The following is a 17259-nucleotide window of genomic DNA, read 5'->3' on the forward strand; positions in this document are numbered from 1 at the left end:
GTAACTCTGGGAGAAGATACCACTACAGACATCAGCAATTCCCTATCCAAAATTTAATTGGGTGTAATTATGTTGATTAAAATTTGATGAAACATTCTTGGGGACTGGAAGTAATCCAGAGATATAAACCATGTCTTTGAGTATTTTTTCCCTTTGATTGAACTAAAATGAGTTATTCTGCTCTTTAAACTGAAGCCACAATATTTCATTTGCCCAGCTCTATATGGAAAACAGTTCCCCATCCAAAACAGGCAATTTTAATCACATGGTAAACCCTGTTGCTGGAGTGATAGCCTAAATCAGGGCAACAGATACATACAAGAAAATTTATGAGTGTCTAACAGAGTAATTATTTAATAAATTAGACAGAACTTCAGAAAATGACTCCGTTTCCCCCCGGTTAAATTCTATTTAAAACTGTGCCATTTTACCCCTTAACATTTCATAACTCTAAGAACCAGGACTAACCAAGGGTTCCATTGATTCAGCTAAGTGCAGCCTTTAGGCCATTAGCTGTATTAAACTTGCACTTTGACCACCAGCTTTCCAGCTCTGAGCCATTCATTTTACAGCAAGGACAAAAGCTCATTATAATCAACCACCACTGAAGTCTACCCACACATACGTGTCATAAACATTCAAAAGCCAGTTGAGGCACATATCTACGCAGAGAGGGACGTTGACCAGGTTATTGTGCTCTTGTTCCAGTCGATCATAAATGGTAGTCAAGCAGTTAATAATCTGCAGTATATCCATCGGCTGGTCATTCTGTTTGAGGTTGTGCTGGTCCAAGGCATCACATGCGGCAGACAAACTCAGAAGATCCACTGTATGAATAATAAAAGTAACAGTACAAATCAGAAACATCATCAGTGTGTGGCAAATCAGGAAACAGCTGAAAGAGTGACATATTTGCTTGAACATTCATTTTTCTTATTTCATTTTTAGTATTTCCTGCTGTTTAATGTATTTGCTTTATATAGATAAAATTTAATTTGGTGACATAAAATGTCATTACTGTAAGAACAGTTAGCTGTATCCCCCAGGATCATGGAAGGATGCTTTCTCTAATATCTATTTATTAGAAATGCAGTACGATACTTTTAACATGGAGCTTAAGGGTGAGTTTTCAGCTCTACAGACAATGAATCAATGGTAATTAAATGAACCCCTCAAGGATTGGGTGGCAGCCTAATTATATATGCACCTACAGATAGCCAGGGGCCATTCTCTTTTGAAAAAGCTTTTTATAACAATGAGGCAGTGCCTTTAAAGTGTCTAATGGTTTTGTTTTTAAACTTTATGAAATAGCAGTAATCTATCAATTAATGAAGTAGAAAGTTGCGGGGAGGGCGGGCTATAAATTGAATTTATAAATAAAAAATAAATAAATAAAGTGTGAAAAGATGCTTCACTTTACAGAATTATTGAATAACTCATAAAGCAAATGTATCCTGGGAGTATTCTGTACTCTTTTACAGAACATGTGCTGTAAAGTATTATACAATTTGGTTTAGTTGGCCAGTTAGAAATCTATATAAGATAGGTGTACGCATTATTCAGCAGTGGAAGCACATTATTTCAGCCACTTTTCTGGACATAGAGGTCAGAATGTCTTTAACTTGCTTCCTCTCCAAACATTTGAAATGTCTCAAGTAGCTACACATCTATGTTTTTATAAGTAAGCAAATCTCATCATGGGTTGAATTGATTTGATAAAATCAATTAAAATTATTTAACGTAATGCATTTGCATATATAGACCAGTTCACTGTAACAGAAGAAAATTAGGCTTTCAACAACAAAAGCCAAAATCTAAAAGGACCCACATAAGCTGTCTTCTCACTGCTATAGCTCTTAAAGCACTGGAGCAACTAATGAGCTTTTAGCCTAACTGGCTATAAAATACATAACAGTGAAAATTATATCAGTCCCATGCATCATGAGGAGATGATGAGCCAGGGGTCCCCCTTTGGTGTTGCAGCACCCTCCAGCATCCCACTCTTCTGGGAGAAGCCTCCCAAGTCCAGGAACAGCAAGCTTGAGGGAAGAGTTTCAGTAACCCCCATTTACTCTGTTTTGGGCTCTTGTCCTGGCTCGTATCACTTAGCTGTCAGAGACCAGCCAGGCACCTCCTCCTGTGTCTGCCTGAGCTGCATTTAAGAGTTCTACCCTGTAATGGTGTACACCCAGAGCTGGTCCCTGACTCACTGCAGCAAGCAACATCACTTGAGAAACTACCTCCCACATGCAAGGGAGAGCCCTGCTCTTGCTAATAGGAAAATCTCTACCCCTCTCCCAGGGCAATGAGACCCAGGCTGACCTCAACAGAGGTAGTCATGCCTCTTATTTTCCTCCTTTTGCCAGCTGTGTGGCAGCAGCCTCTTTGGGATGAAGGTGGGGGCAGGTGTTTCTGCTGACTCCATGCTTGTCACAAAACCACACTCTCTTAAGGAGTCCCTCATAAGAAGTGGATCCTTGTTGCCCCACCACCCAGGATGAGGCACACCCCAACACCTCTTAGATAAGTCCAGGAGAGCACAGGTGGATTCCAGATAGGGATCCCAAGTCCCCCCGGGGGGCGGGGAAAACCCACCCCAGAGGCCCGTTCCCTGGCACCGCTAGATTGGGCCCCGGGGGGAACTCCTCCCCGACATGCACGTCACCCGGATGCAGGCACGCCGGGCATGCTGGGGCGGGGCCACGGCCATACAAGGAAAAACTCTATGGTTTTCCCTTGTATGGTTGTGGCTCCGCCCCCAATGTGCCCGGCACCATAACGTCACTTCCTGGTGACGTGTGTGTGGGGTGTGCGCGTGCTCCGGGATCCACCCGGGAGTCCCCCGCCGCCAAGGTAAGTTCCACTTGGCAACCCTAACTCCGGACAGCATATTGTCATCTTGGGTTCAAAGGACTGCTTCGAGTGGGTAAAAGGCTCAGGGGCCCTGTGTACTGCACATTCAAGGGTCTACTTGCACAACAATCTATTTCTGTGCTTACAAACACATGTAGCCACCTGATGTATAGTCAACACACTACAAACGTAAGGATACAGTACAGACTGTGGAAAAGAATAAATGTAAACAGGCCTTTGAACATATGAGGGTCAAAGAGGGAGCCAGTGGGCCAGATGTGTCCCTTTGTATGTTTATTGACCATCTCCATAAGGCTACATAAAGTTCCAGCTACATATAGGATTCCATTACAACCACGCAGAGGAATCTTAGGTCATGGCCATTATCTCCAACAATTAAAAGTATTTTCATTTTTTGTGCCTTCGTTTCCTAATCAGATCCAGGCCATTGCTATGTCTATAGTGCTGTTTCTTCCTTTTTCTCTTCTTGTTTGATAACATTTGTCTATGGAAACGTTTTAATACAATGGTATTGCAGCTGTTTCCTTGACTTTCGCTATAGGCTAAAACATTCTTTTGCACTCAGGCTTTTAAATGACAGCGCAGATATCTTTTCTCCTATGCATGTGTGATTGCAGGATGTTATTTTTATTGTTGCTTGGCTCTTAATCACTTTAAATTCATTAGTTTACATTCTATTTTTATGTTTTTTATGATTAAAAGCTACTTTGTAAACCAGCATGGGTTGAAAGTGTGGGATCAGTTGAAACAATTTTTTTCTCAGAGTCCCCAAAGCAGCTTACAACTTTTATAAAATGCAACACATTCCATGTTTTTTTTTAAAAAATACATATTTCAACTAAAATAATAAGGTAATAAAATAATAAATAGAACCCTAGTAAGTGATGTGGGTGGGGGAAAATAACAGACTGAAAACAGAATTTTAAAAAAACAGATTTTAAAAAACCAGAAAACCTCTAAACAAACAATAACTAACATTCTAGCTCATGGGAAACTTTTACATTTCACCTATCCTACTATCTTATTTATTCTTTGTAAAAAAAAAAAAAAGGAAGAGAAAAACAGGAATATAGAATGCACAAGAGATTGCTATTCTAGAAGAATCTTTTTCAAATACAATGTTTTCATGATAATGTAGTATAGGAAAATGTAAACTGGTTGTGAGTCACTGCATGCTAAGTGTATACACATCTTCTTTATTGTGAGTACCTTTCTATTTAACTGTTAATCAGCTGCAGCTTTCCAAGCACATGTATATACACAGCAGTAAAGCTATCCATGTGATTTATGGGCAGTATTTATACCCTGCCTGTCTTTCAAGTAGCTCAGGCTGCATTAGGCTGAGACAAAAACAACTGAAACAAGAATTGCTGGAAATTCTGTCGAAAATCACTCTAAGAATTACTGGAAACTCTATGGTTTTCCTGCAATGGTTGCTCCTGCATACTCTATGGTTGCTCCTATATACAACCTTGGACTGCTAGACCTCGCTTTCTTGACTGATACTGGCACATCCCCCATCTCCCACCAGGTCCTAGCCATCAGCTGACAATCCTAGTATAATAGTATAGAGAGTATCCGCCAAAACAGTCATTTTTCTCTGGTGGAACTGATCTCTGTCATCAATTGTAATTGCAGATCTCCAGGCCCTACCTGCTGATGGCAACATGTAAATGGTACCTGCATATAAAAAACCATGTGGGATGACGGCTGCAATAAGAGCAATAGGGTGATATTGAATGAAAAGGCTGTCTGGATACAACACAACAGGTATTAAACTCCAGTTCAAGGTAAAGGTAAAGGTTCCCTTGCTCGAAACCCAGTAAAATCCAACTCTAGGGTTGTGGTGCTCATCTCCATTTCAAAGCCAAAGAGCCAGCGCTGTCCGAAGACATTTCCGTGGTCATGTGGCCGGCATGACTAAACACCAAGGCGCACAGAACTCCAGTTAGCAGAGATGATATTGCAGCTTAATCTCAGGCAAAATGTCTTCCATTTTATAGTATTTGGAATCCCAGAGAATTTTGTCCCCTCCTTGTGCAGTAGTATGTCATGTTAAGAAAGAAGAAGAAGTAAAAGGAGGAGGAGATTGGATTTATACCCCGCCCTTCACTACCCGAAGGAGTCTCAGAGCAGTTTACAATCTCCTTTCCCTTCCCCTACCCACAACAGACACTCTGTGAGGTAGGTGGGGCTGAGAGAGTTCTTTCGAGAATTGACCGTGAGAGAACAGCTCTGAAATAACTTGTAACTGACCCAAGGTCTCACCAGCAGCTGCTTGTGGAGGAGTGGGGAATCAAACCCGGTTCTCCCAGATTAGAGACTGCATTCCTAACCACTACACCAAACTGGCCACACTAAATGAAATTTATTAACAACAATGCTGTACAATTACATCTGGTTTAAAATAGTGTTGTAAAAGAACAAAGGGAGTGCAAATACAATTCCTTGAAAGAGCAAACTATGGTTAACTAGTCATCCCAAACAACTTCCTTTGAAGCAGGCATGAAGAATGTGCTTCGGTATTTAGCACAAGTGCTTTTAAAACATCCAGAACTAGAACACATTCACTTGAATAAACCTTTATGTAAGTGTCATAAAGACTCCAAGACCAGTAGAAAGAGGACTGGCATTAACACACACATCAGAAGCATTTTTATAGACTGAAGAATTTTCACGTCTTGAATGCTGTAATCAGTGCATCCGTTTTTTCCCTTCTATTTTTAAGCTGCTTGACACTGTCCACCTGGACAGAAATAAACAGAAAGCATGATTACCTTTGTTTCCTCCCCCCCATGACCTTTAATGCTAGAAAGAAAAGCACAGCTTTGTTTGTTCCCCAGAACAAACAGCTAAACAACTGTGGTATTTAAATTGCCTCCAAAGTATATGCACAAATAAGACTGAAGCACAATAGTTCGCAAGGAAGACATTGCAAGCATAGAAAGAGGCACATATAAGTCTACATATGTTTCAGCTGCTTTGGATTATTTTTTTTTAAGATCTAATTTAGAGTGGAAACTCAAACCCAGAAATTTGATTTGTTTTGATAATTTTTATGTGGCAGTAGGAAACAAAATTAGATGATGTAAGAAACTACAGAATTGTCTGAAGCAAGTGGGTTGGATCTTATAAATGATAAGCACAAGCTACACAGAAGAGCTAATCTTCTGCCACCTTCCCCTCCCACAGCAACACACTGATGCACACAAATACTGGCAGCAGGATCTCCATGGACAAAAATGTTACTGGACATGGGGTGCAGTGATGCGGGGGAATAAACTGCTACTCCTCCCTGTTCTGCCAGTGGACCTTCTGCTGGAGCAAACATTTCTGCTCACAGAACAGAGAAGGAGGAGACCTTCATGCCTTTTTGTAGGAGATCCCCTGGGCAATGCTTCTTCACTGTAGGAAGCAAACAGTTTCTGCAAATGTAGAAACCAATCTCTTGTACTTGAAGATAAACAATTAACTATTTTTGAACTTCATGGGAATGAGTAAATTTCTTATTTTTCAGAGTAGGAATGATGAACAGCTCTTTCAAGGAAAGGTTTTATTCACAAACATTCTACTGTTGCTGTTACCAGCCTCCTGGGCCCTGAACCTAGGGTGGTCTTTCCCGAGAGACACCCCAAAACAACCTCTGAAGCTCCATAAGCAGTGGCCTCATAAAGCCAGGCTTGGCTTAAACAGTGGCTTTTGCTGGGCGGCTATGAGAACCACATCTTGGCTGGGAAAACTCAGGCCAAGTGAAGATTCTCCAGACTGGCTGCACTGCCAAACATCCTCCATGCAAGCAACCTTCTCTAATGTCAGCTCAGTCCAAAAGGACTAGAATGGGCAAGTCTCTGCTCTCACCTCAGGCATCTTCTACTAAATGGCTAGTCTTTTGTCTGTCAAATGTACAGGCAGGCAGGGACAAAAGAGCCTCTGGTCTGTGCTATTGTTGTGAATGAACAGTTCTGAATTGCTTGCTCTTTTTGAATGCTTAGTGTGCTTGTAATTATGGGAAATCTTCACTAAAACCTATTTAATTTACTCTTCAAATCTGGAGTCTTCCTACTGTACCAGACCTCGGCATACAATTGGTGTGCAGTCCCTGTACCCCTCTGGTCTCTGCTGCCGCATAGCTAATTTCCCCAATGAGGCAGACCATTGGCGGTAACATTGTGGGCTTGGTCTCTGATGTTTGTGGACTAGCACAGCCTACCAGTGTCTTAACAATGACAGATATCTCCCTCAATAGGCTTCATTAGCTCTATTCAAGCAGCACATAAGAATTTGGGGGAGGTAACCTACTATCAGCTGAAGGGAGTGAGGAACTTTATATGTAAAAAAAGGACAATTCTGATGCTGGAGAGGCAGAGAACATAAGAAGAGCCCTCCTGGATCAGACCAGTGGTCCATCTAGTCCAGCATCCTGACTCACACAGAGGCCAACCAGTTGCTCTGGAGGGTCAACAACATGGCCCAGAGGATGAGGCCCGTCCCCTGATGTTAACTCCTGGCACTGGGATTTAGAGGTTGACTGCCTCTGTACATGGAGGTTCCCTTTAGTCACCATGGCTAGTAGCCACTGATAGACCTCTCCTCCACGATTCCACCTATAAGGCTCTATAAGACAGACTCTGCTTTGAATTTGCTTAAGCACCATTAGCACAGGATCAGCCTGCCATACAAGGGCAGAGGATCTGCTGCCCTGTAAGTGTCTCTTTGCCTCTACCTGTGCACTGCCTGTATATTTACAAATATACCAAATGCTAAGAGTCTCCACCACTCTCCAGTACTCTCTCCTCCAAATGTGCCTCTCCTTGTAGTTGAAACCTCACTGCTCAGAAATACAGAATGTGTGTAACAGTGGCACTCCCTAGTATTTAGCACTTCCATTGGTGGAGGCTGGGAGGGTTATTTTTACCACCTCTCACTCTCACCTTTGTCAATGATGTTCTTGAGGAGACTTGATCCCTAGAAACAAAATGAGGGAGGCTCAGTGGGTAGCAGGAGGGGAGGTGAAGAAATTCTGTTCCACTAGCTTCACTCCACTGGTGTTCCTTTGACTTCACTCCACTGGAGTGCCTTTAAATCCACCTCACTTGTATATGAATGAGTAGAACAAATGCAGGACAGGCTGACCTTAGCAACAGTGAATTAACTCTACTTTACCACACTTTAAGTATGCACACACAAGAATGAAGATTGTTTGATTACTCACAACAGAGGGCTTTCTGAAGTCTTCGGAGCTTCATGGCAGTTCTGTATGCTGAGAATCTTACATTGTTCAGGTCAGCTAAAAGATGAATAAGGGGGGAAAGGGTGAAAACTATTATTTCATCATACGCTGTAAAGAGGAAAGCTTAGGATAAACTGAAAAAAACCCTGCTCTGAATGTATAATGAATTAAATTGGAAATAGAAAGGTCATTGTTCGTGATAGCAACACTGGTCGCATAGGACATGCTTCACATCCAGCCAGCATTAAGTACCTTTTAGGCTCACTGGATTCAAGGAAATATTTAAACATTTCCTTATCACTTCTGCACTGAAATCAGTGGGTCTCAAGTTATCTTAATTTTGAAGGATATGGGGCGCTATTATGAAGCCACTAAATGGGATCATTTTTAGATGTACTAATTAGGAACTTACTCCTCCTCTGCTTAACAGATGCAATGAACTGAGCCGCTTGTTAGACAACTCAAAAGGGAAAAATGACATAGAACAAATTAAAAAGAGAGATACAGACTTCTGCCAGGCTTTGCATGTGGCAACCAAGTCCCAGAATGCAACAGAGAACAATGCCCCTTTATAAAGTACTGACGCCAGTGCCACTTTCACCTAGTTTGGGACTGTTGGCTGCATCATATTTCTCAGAGGCTAACCGCTTCAGTTTAAATAATAACCAAGCTCTAAAAGAGCCCTTTGAAGTTTATAATGAAGGTGCTGTGTATAATAATGAAGCTGAGAGCCACAACCAAGTCAAGGAAATGCAGCATAAGGGGTAGAGTCATGACAATATCTTTACTGAAAGATTTCTTCCTCTTAAAAAATAAGAAAAGAATGGGCCTTAACATAAGCTTGGCAAGCCCATTTAAAATAAATTTGGCAAGCTTTTGCAAGGGAATTACCTACATATGCTTGGGCTTGTGGTACCTCAGTTCTCCTGGGTCAAATCAGAAACTCTTTTGCAGCATGGGTGGGGGAACTGTTGTGTCAAAACCCACACATATATATTAAGCTGCCTCAGACTGTTATTTCATCTATGCCAGTATAGTGTCTATTCCCAGTAGGGTTGCCAACCCCACCACCAAACAGGGATATTGTCATGTGATGTCCCCGGCATGATGACATCACCTGGGGATGATCACCTGATCATCACATCAGCAACATTGTTCGGCAATGCTCTGGATTTTTGGCAAACTCTATGGTTTTTAAGCCAAAAAACCATCGAGTTTTTGCCCTAAAACCAGAGTGCTGAGTGTGATGTCACTAACATGATGACATCACTTCCGAGTGACCAGAGATCGATTCGGGGGGGAACGCGGGGGAACGCAGTTCCCCCGGGTGAGGTGCAGGGGGCGGGGCACATGATGAAGCCCCGCCCCCTGCTTCCGGCTGCCCCGCTTCCAGTTCTCATTCAGCCAGGAGGAGGCAGGAGAAGAGGGAGGGTAAGTAGCTTCTTCCCCGCCTCTCCCCACCCCTGCCTGCCTGGGGCCAGGGAGGGCCTTGGCGGGGCTTCCTCGCACTCCCGCTGGCCTTGCAGGTCCACCGCCGGGCCCCTGATGTCAGAGGGTGTGGCATATGCTAATGAGTTATGCTAATGAGTTCCCCTAGCTCTTTTTCTACGAAATGACCCCTGCGAGTGACAATATTGTGCTGGGGATGGCACATGCCCCTGAAACGCCCCCCAAATTCCCCCACTGCGCTGGCGAGGGGACCTAGCAACCTAATTCCCAGCAACCTTATTGATGGCTCCTGAAGGTGCCAGGCAGAGGCCCTTCCCAGTGCTGCTTCTAAATGCTGAGGATTGAATAGTGGTTGTTCTGCAAGCATAACACATGCTCTGCTGCTGAGCTACGTTGCATACAAAATCCCCACAGTGCCTCTGCATCTGGGTTACACTGCACTGTAGTCATTTGCTCTTAGGGTTGCCAGCCTCCAGTTGGGGCCTGGAGACCTCCCGCTTTTACAACTGATCTCCAGCTGACAGAGATCAGCTCCCCTGGGGAAAATGGCTGCTTTGAAGGGTGGACTCTTTGGCCTTGTACAATGCTGAGGCCCCTCCCCTCTCCAAACCCCGCCCTCTCCCGGATACACCCCCAAAGTCTCCAGGTATTTTCCAACCCAGACCTGGCAACCCTATTTGCTCTCTTTATGGGGATTCAGCGAGAAATGAAAGAGAGGCTGCACCATCTCTATAATAACAAAAGCATTAATAAATAAAATATAAATTCTAACAACACACAAAAGTCTTGCTAACAAAAAGAAAAATATTTCAGTCCTCCCTTTTGGTTATGTTCTTTATTCCATACCCTACTGGTTAACCACCCAGAAAGAACAATGTGCACAGAAATGTCCATGATTTATTTTCCCGTTCTATTTCAGCTTCTTTTCAGAAACAGAAAAAATAACCATAGATATTCACTTTTTAGGTAATTTGATGCTTATCCATTTGACAGGTATTTTGGATACTCATCTTAACTACTAACTAAAAAAAAACCCTTGTCTTCTTAATATGATAATTAATTATTATTGTATGGCATTGTGTCGTGTGTAGTATAGCCAGGAGATCTGAAGATTGTCCGGCAGTCTTCAGTTCTAGCTCATTGGCATCATGCACCATTAGGTGATGAGCTAGACTTATTTTTTGAACTGGGAGAGCTCTGAGAGAGCTGTGACTGACCCAAGGTCACCCAGCTGGCTTTATGTGTTGGAGTGCAGAATCAAACCCAGTTCTCCAGATTAGAGTATGTCACTGTTAACCACTACACCATGCTGGCTCTGTTAATGTGATGATGGCCTTCAGCATGCGTTTGCTCCATTCTTGCTGTTAAGACATTTTCATGCACTTTTCCAATGTGCTGCTCATTAGCGTATTGTTCTAGCATTGTTAATTCCTGCCAAACCTGCTTTACTGTAATAGTGACAGCTCTACAAACCTTGATGTGGCTTGGAATAAACTCTGGAATTTAAACAAAAGTCCTTAATCTATCCTGAAAGCAAATTAATAAAACATTCTTTTTGCCAAGGCACCATGACTGCAATTTTATTGTGAAGACTTGTAAAAGATCAGTTCTCTTACTCTGAAAAGTATACTTCAATTAAGGACAGAGGGAAGAAGAAAGTCCTGCATTACAAATGAGTCTCAGAAGTGAATAACACAGATTAGCATACAACTAGCATCTACTGAAGGAGAAAAGCATTCAAATGCTGGTTAACCAATGTAAATTATAATGATGGGAGAAGTAATAAATTAGAAAAAAAAACCTTTATACATGATAAGCAATTAGATGAGGTGTTTCACTTAATAATAAATGTGTATGGAGATTAAAGTGCATTCCATTTCCAGACCTCTGATCTTCCAACTACTGCTTGCTTTCCCTATTATTGGATCCTTTTTGTTTCCTTGTCACAGGCTACCATTTTCATAACACAAGTGACTTGATGCTTTATCACTAAAGTCAATGATATTTTTCTTGCAGTATCAACAGTAACATAATCACACTTAATTTCACTCAAGCATTTCATTTATATGTTTGATTGCATTTGCTTACTTCCTTCATTGGTGTATTTTTAAATCAAATTTATTCCACAATAAATGTTTTAACCTCAGATGTTTCTTATGTAAGATATGAACGTGAAGCAATAGCATGATTACAGGACTTGAATTATATGCTAGCATGTTTACAGTTCACAATATCTGGTTTCCTCACCAGGAATTAAAGCCTATAGACAGTCAAAGAAAGCAAAATTCTTGTTCACTACATGTGACTTAATCTAGATTGTTTTCAACAATTTAAAATGTAGGAATGATCAGAATTAATATGTCCCAAACAACTGCCCTCTACAGGGTAGCGGGGGGGGGACTTGTTACCAACAAATTGGGTTACCAACCTTTAGGTGGTGGCTGGAGATCTCCCACTATTACAACTGATCTCCAGGCAACAGAGATCAATTCATCTGGAGAAAATGGCTGCTCTGGAAGGTGGACTCTATGGCATTATATCTGGAGAAAATGGCTGCTCTGGAAGCTGGACTCTATGGCATTATATCTGGAGAAAATGGCTGCTCTGGAAGCTGGACTCTATGGCATTATACCACACAGACGTCCCTCCTGTCCCCAAACCCCATCCTCCTCTGGCTCTACTTCCAAAATCTCTAGATATTACCCAACCTGGAGCTGGGAACCCTACCAACAAACTTATCAGCAGGTGGCCAGCACAGGCAAGAACTGCCAAGGACTTCATTCCCTGACAGGAAGTCACAGTCTTTAACCGCTGTACAAATTCAGCATTGTAGTTTTTCCCCATTATTGCATCTCCATACAATGGAAACTGCACAGTTGAACTTTGCTTGTCATACAGTTATTAAAAGTCCTGAAATCCCGCTTGGAATGGAGGGACATGCAAGCCTAACTTCTGTAACACGATGTATTCAGAAGCTGTCAAACAGCGAACAAGGTCTGCTGTAAATGTGCTCTCCAAAAACTCTGACCAGCATTTCCAGTTTGTAGAGGAAATGTGATCCAAAAGAATAGTCCAGTGAATAGAGATTACAAAGCATTATGTTTCAGAAACACTCACACACACAAAAGACAGAATGAATGCTGAATACCAGACTTGCCCTGACAGCATAAGTTAAACATTTACTTCAGGACAAACAAGCAGAGAAGTTTTCAGTGCAAAGAATTTACATGCTTCCATCTCTACCTTTAAGTAAAGCTTCCTATGGCAGAAGTGCTGTTTAAGGAACAGGCATAGGAAAACAAAGATATATAGTGTTAAATGCAGAGGATGGTTTTCTCTGGATGTAATTCTCTAGGGATGCACTCTGGACTCAAAGGAATTACTCTGTGATAAGTTGCTTGAGGCATTTAGAACACTGGCTTTCCAGGAAGGGCAATGACAAATCCATTAGACTCAGTAGAAGCATAATCTTTTCTTTAGGATTTTAATATTCAGTAACAAAGATATTATTGCTCTAGAAAAACATGTTTGATAACCTGCAGGGCTGAAAATATAAGCATGGACACCTTATTAATAAACCACAATAGTAATAATTTGTAAAGACCTTTATATTTACTGTTTTCCTGAACTGAAAAGTGTTTCTGGTCAAATGATTATATTGTATTTAGAAAGTTATGTTAGCTGGAATGCTCAAAAGATAAAATATAGTGGGTTAAATCAAAAGGATTCCAGATGCTTTCAAGAAAAAGAAATGTATGTTTTTTTCCCCTTTTTTTACTGTCAAGTCACAGCTGATTTATGGCAACCCTTTGACAAGAGACTTCAAACGTGGTTTGGCATTGCCTGTCTCCATGTCACAACACTGCTGTTCCTTGGGGGGGGGGTCTCCCATCCAAATACTGACCAGGGGTAACACTGCTTAGTAGTCGAGATCTATTTATTTATTTATTTATTAGACTTTTACCCCGCCCTCCCGCCGAGGCGGCTCAGGGCGGCTCACAATAGTTTAAAACCAGTAAAACAGTATAAGAATAAATACAGAATACAATCAATAAAATAAGCAAATATAGCTTATTAGAATTAAAATTACAGTTTAAACATTACAGTTTAAGCATGGCGGCCAACTGTTATAAAGTGCTAGATCAGAGTGGTCTGGGCTATTAAAATGCTTGCCGGAACAGCTCGGTCTTTACCGCTCGACGGAATTGGTGGAGATCCTGCAGTGCTCGAATTTCATTTGGGAGCTGATTCCACCATACTGGTGCGGCTAGGGAAAACGCCCTAGTTCTTGTCGCTGTTAACTTAGTGTCCCTAGGGCCAGGGGGGACTAAACGGTTCTGCAGCTCAGATCTCAGTGCTCTTGGGGGAACATACAGGGAAAGGCGGTCCCTCAGGTAGGCAGGCCCCAGACCATATCTAATGAGATCAAGCTAGCCTGGGCTACCCAGGTCAGGGCATATTATGAAATTACACAGCAAACGGTGTATCCAGCCACATCTCTATATCTCAGCACTCTTCACTAACTGGTAGATTCGTTGATTCTCGTGAAATAAGTCTTGCTGTCTGGACCAAATCAGGATTGGTCATACCTAAATATATACTTAGAGGGTGTATTGTTCGGCTCATTATCCTTGTGGTCAGAGCTGATGCTTAAGTGTATGAATCAGGCAAAAGGCAGATGGTTGGCATACACCATACATAACCTCAATCTAAAAGCTGTATACCGCCTACCAATCACGACAGCAGCACATCCTTTCCCCTCCTCTATCTCTAGAGTTCTGAGGTGTGAAAATACGTGGGTCATCATGACAGCTCTCTATGTTCCAGCCTCAAACCTGAGATTTCTGGTTCAGATCCCAAGCACAAAAATAAGGTGTCCAATCCCCACATCTACTGTTTGTAATGCAGAATATACCTACTATATATAAGAGCACATCCTGACTTAGGTAGCCCATGCTTGCCTGATCTCATCAGATCTCGGAAGCTAAGCAGAGTATTTGCTCCACCACGGAATATCGGGATCACTATGAAGAGGCAGGCAATGGCAAACCACCTCTGAACATCTCTTGCCTTGAAAACCCTGCAGGGTCGCCATATATCAGCTGCAACTTGTTGGCAAATATATACAAGCACACAGCTGTTGTTCAGTCGCACAGTCAAGTCCGACTCTTCGCGACCCCATGGACCAGCTCCCGCCAGGCTACTTGAAGTTAATTTACAAAGTAAAAAACAGCTATGGTGTATTTTCCTCTACTTCCAGGAACATTAAATACAAAGTGGTTAAGAAAAGTGGTCACTGATTCTGTGGCCATCAGCACAAAAGTATTCCAGTCACAGTCTACAACAGAATACCTGAACACTTGCTCCAAGGCATCAATTAAAAGTAGTCTCTTTAGTAAACATTATGGTTTAAATTTCACATGTGGATAAAGGTAGAGGTAATAAATAATTCTTCATTTTATAGACTGTGAGTACATTTGAATTAAGCTATATTTTTAAACAGAAAAATATTAATAAAAATAAAAAATGTCTAGAATGGAAATTTCTCATTTTATCACTATGGCATGGCGATTATCTTCACTATGATACAAGTTGAGTCCAGTCACTATGTTACAAATGTTTCTGCTCATGAGATTTTTCATAGTCTTTCTTAAAAAGAACAGTCAACAGTTGTACCAGATATTAAGAATATTAGGTGGAAAATGTTTTAGCCAATCATATTCTTTATTACATACTAAGCTGTCTATTATCAATTTCATTCTTTTGCCAAATGCTGTGTACATTCACATTTTTGTGAAGACTAATTAGAGAACAGAATGGAAAGTTACTTCCACTTGGAAAACCCTTATTTAAGGCTGGGATAAAGGGCTGGGTGTAATGAAAGTAAAATAATTTTATGTCAATTTCAAGAAGTTTGTGCATATAAAAGGAACTTTCTGAATGTTTAAAAGGTATGCCTTTCCATTTGGCGACCTGGTAGCTCAAATGTGAGTTGCACAAGTTAAACAATGTCACTTTAGTCTGGGCTGTAGCATTTGTTAATTTCCCAGTAAAAGATACTTATAAGTGTTTCTAAATTATAATTTAAAACTGCAATACATTTTGACATGAATCTGTTATATTCTACTGTGGTGCAAAAAGGTGTTTTTCCTGTCTTTAGTGCAAGTTGTTACAAAAACATATCTCTCAAGCATGTTTCACTTGGGAATATATTCTAGTTTTTCTTGATGGCATATAGGGTGAAATCATCCCATTTCCTCCCAATCAAAGGATGGTTTCTGCAATCCAAGCACAGAAAAGCCAAATGTGCCTTATATGCTATGGATACATTCTAAACCTAGCCAAATGCAAAGATCATGTTATGAAAGAACAGAGAAGTAAGGCAAGTTTACCTGTATTACAGATCTCTCTCTTACATACCATAGGTGACCTACCTCCCCAACCATCTTGAGGTCCCTGTTCTGTACATCAGTGTGTTCAATCCAGTAAAGTTCTTGCCTGTTTAATCATGGTAGATATCTTCTTACCCCCTAGGAGATCCTTAAAAATTATGGATCATCTTCTGGACTAACTGAGCCCATAGCCTGGTACCAATATTGATAGAGGTTGCTATTAGTTAGCCTTTGTATTTCTATATTAAAATGTAAGATAAAGTTTGTTGGAGAGAGAAACAAGGCTTGCCTCCTCATCCTCTTTCCTTCTAGCATTTTTAGGAAGATTCATGATCACATCATCCAGCTGGTAGGTGAATTTGCTCCAAGAATTTTCTTCCAGACCAGAGATCAGACTTTTATAAATTTTATTAACTAAGCATATATATTAAAACACATTTGGGAACAATTTATAGACAAGCAGAGTAATACAATATGGCAGGAAAATAAAGCTACTAGCTAGATGTACTCACAATATATAAGCATCAACATCTCTCCCTGCAACAGATGGAACAGAGCTCTGCCTTTCCAACCCAGCATCTAGACATAGAAAATGGGATGAAATGTGACAACCTTGGTCACACCATGACAGACAAGTGAGAAAGGTGTTCCTCTATTTATGGGGTTTCATCTACATTGGGAGTTCCCTTCCTGAGCCAACCAGAACTCGAAATACAAATTAAGAACTTCCTCAAGGGAGACTGTTGACCAATTATTTCTAAAGTAAAGATGAAAGACTTGATGCACCTAGTGTTGAAATTAGAGCTGTCTGTAAATTAGTGTGCAACAGAGAAACAGAAGCAGTGACAGGATGACCAAATGGTGGGATCTATTTGTTGATTCCAGAGGTCATTTCGGGGGGGATCGTGGGGGATCGCAGTTCCCCCGGGTGAGGTACAGGGGGAGGGGCACATGACGAAGCCCCGCCCCCTGCTTCCGGCCGCCCTGCTTCCGGCCCTCATTCAGCCAGGAGGAGGCAGGAGAAGAGGGAGGGTAAGTTGCTTCCTCCCTGCCTCTCTCCACGCCTGCCTGCCTGGGGCCAGGGAGGGCCTTCGCGGGGCTTCCTTGCACACCCGCCGGCCCTTCACGGCCCCCACCGGGCCCCTCATGGGGCTCGGCAGTGGAGCTGCAAGGCCAGTGGCGGCGGCCGGGACCGTTGGGGGCGGGGTGTGTGGCCTCATGACACACGTCCGGTGATGTCAGGGGGTATGGCATATGCTAATGAGTTATGCTAATGAGTTCCCCTAGCTCTTTTTCTACGAAACGACCCCTGGT

At 41.9% G+C, this 17259-nt stretch overlaps 1 protein-coding gene across 6 annotated transcripts in view; it reads right to left on the bottom strand.

Annotated features, from left to right (window-relative positions):
* The window catches only part of DMD (dystrophin), a 284775-nt gene that overhangs the window by 78927 nt on the left and 188589 nt on the right, over positions 1–17259 (bottom strand). For all 6 annotated transcript variants that reach the window (XM_015406249.1, XM_015406246.1, XM_015406251.1 and 3 more), the window contains 2 exons: positions 8087–8161; positions 626–827 (listed from right to left, as the gene is read on the bottom strand). In XM_015406249.1, the coding sequence (XP_015261735.1) occupies positions 626–827; positions 8087–8161 (277 nt within the window). The remainder of the gene's footprint in view (positions 1–625; positions 828–8086; positions 8162–17259) is intronic.

Source organism: Gekko japonicus, unplaced genomic scaffold, assembly GCF_001447785.1.
Source record: "Gekko japonicus isolate JY-2015 unplaced genomic scaffold, Gekko_japonicus_V1.1 scaffold1357, whole genome shotgun sequence".
NCBI classification, from domain to species: Eukaryota; Metazoa; Chordata; class Lepidosauria; order Squamata; family Gekkonidae; genus Gekko; species Gekko japonicus.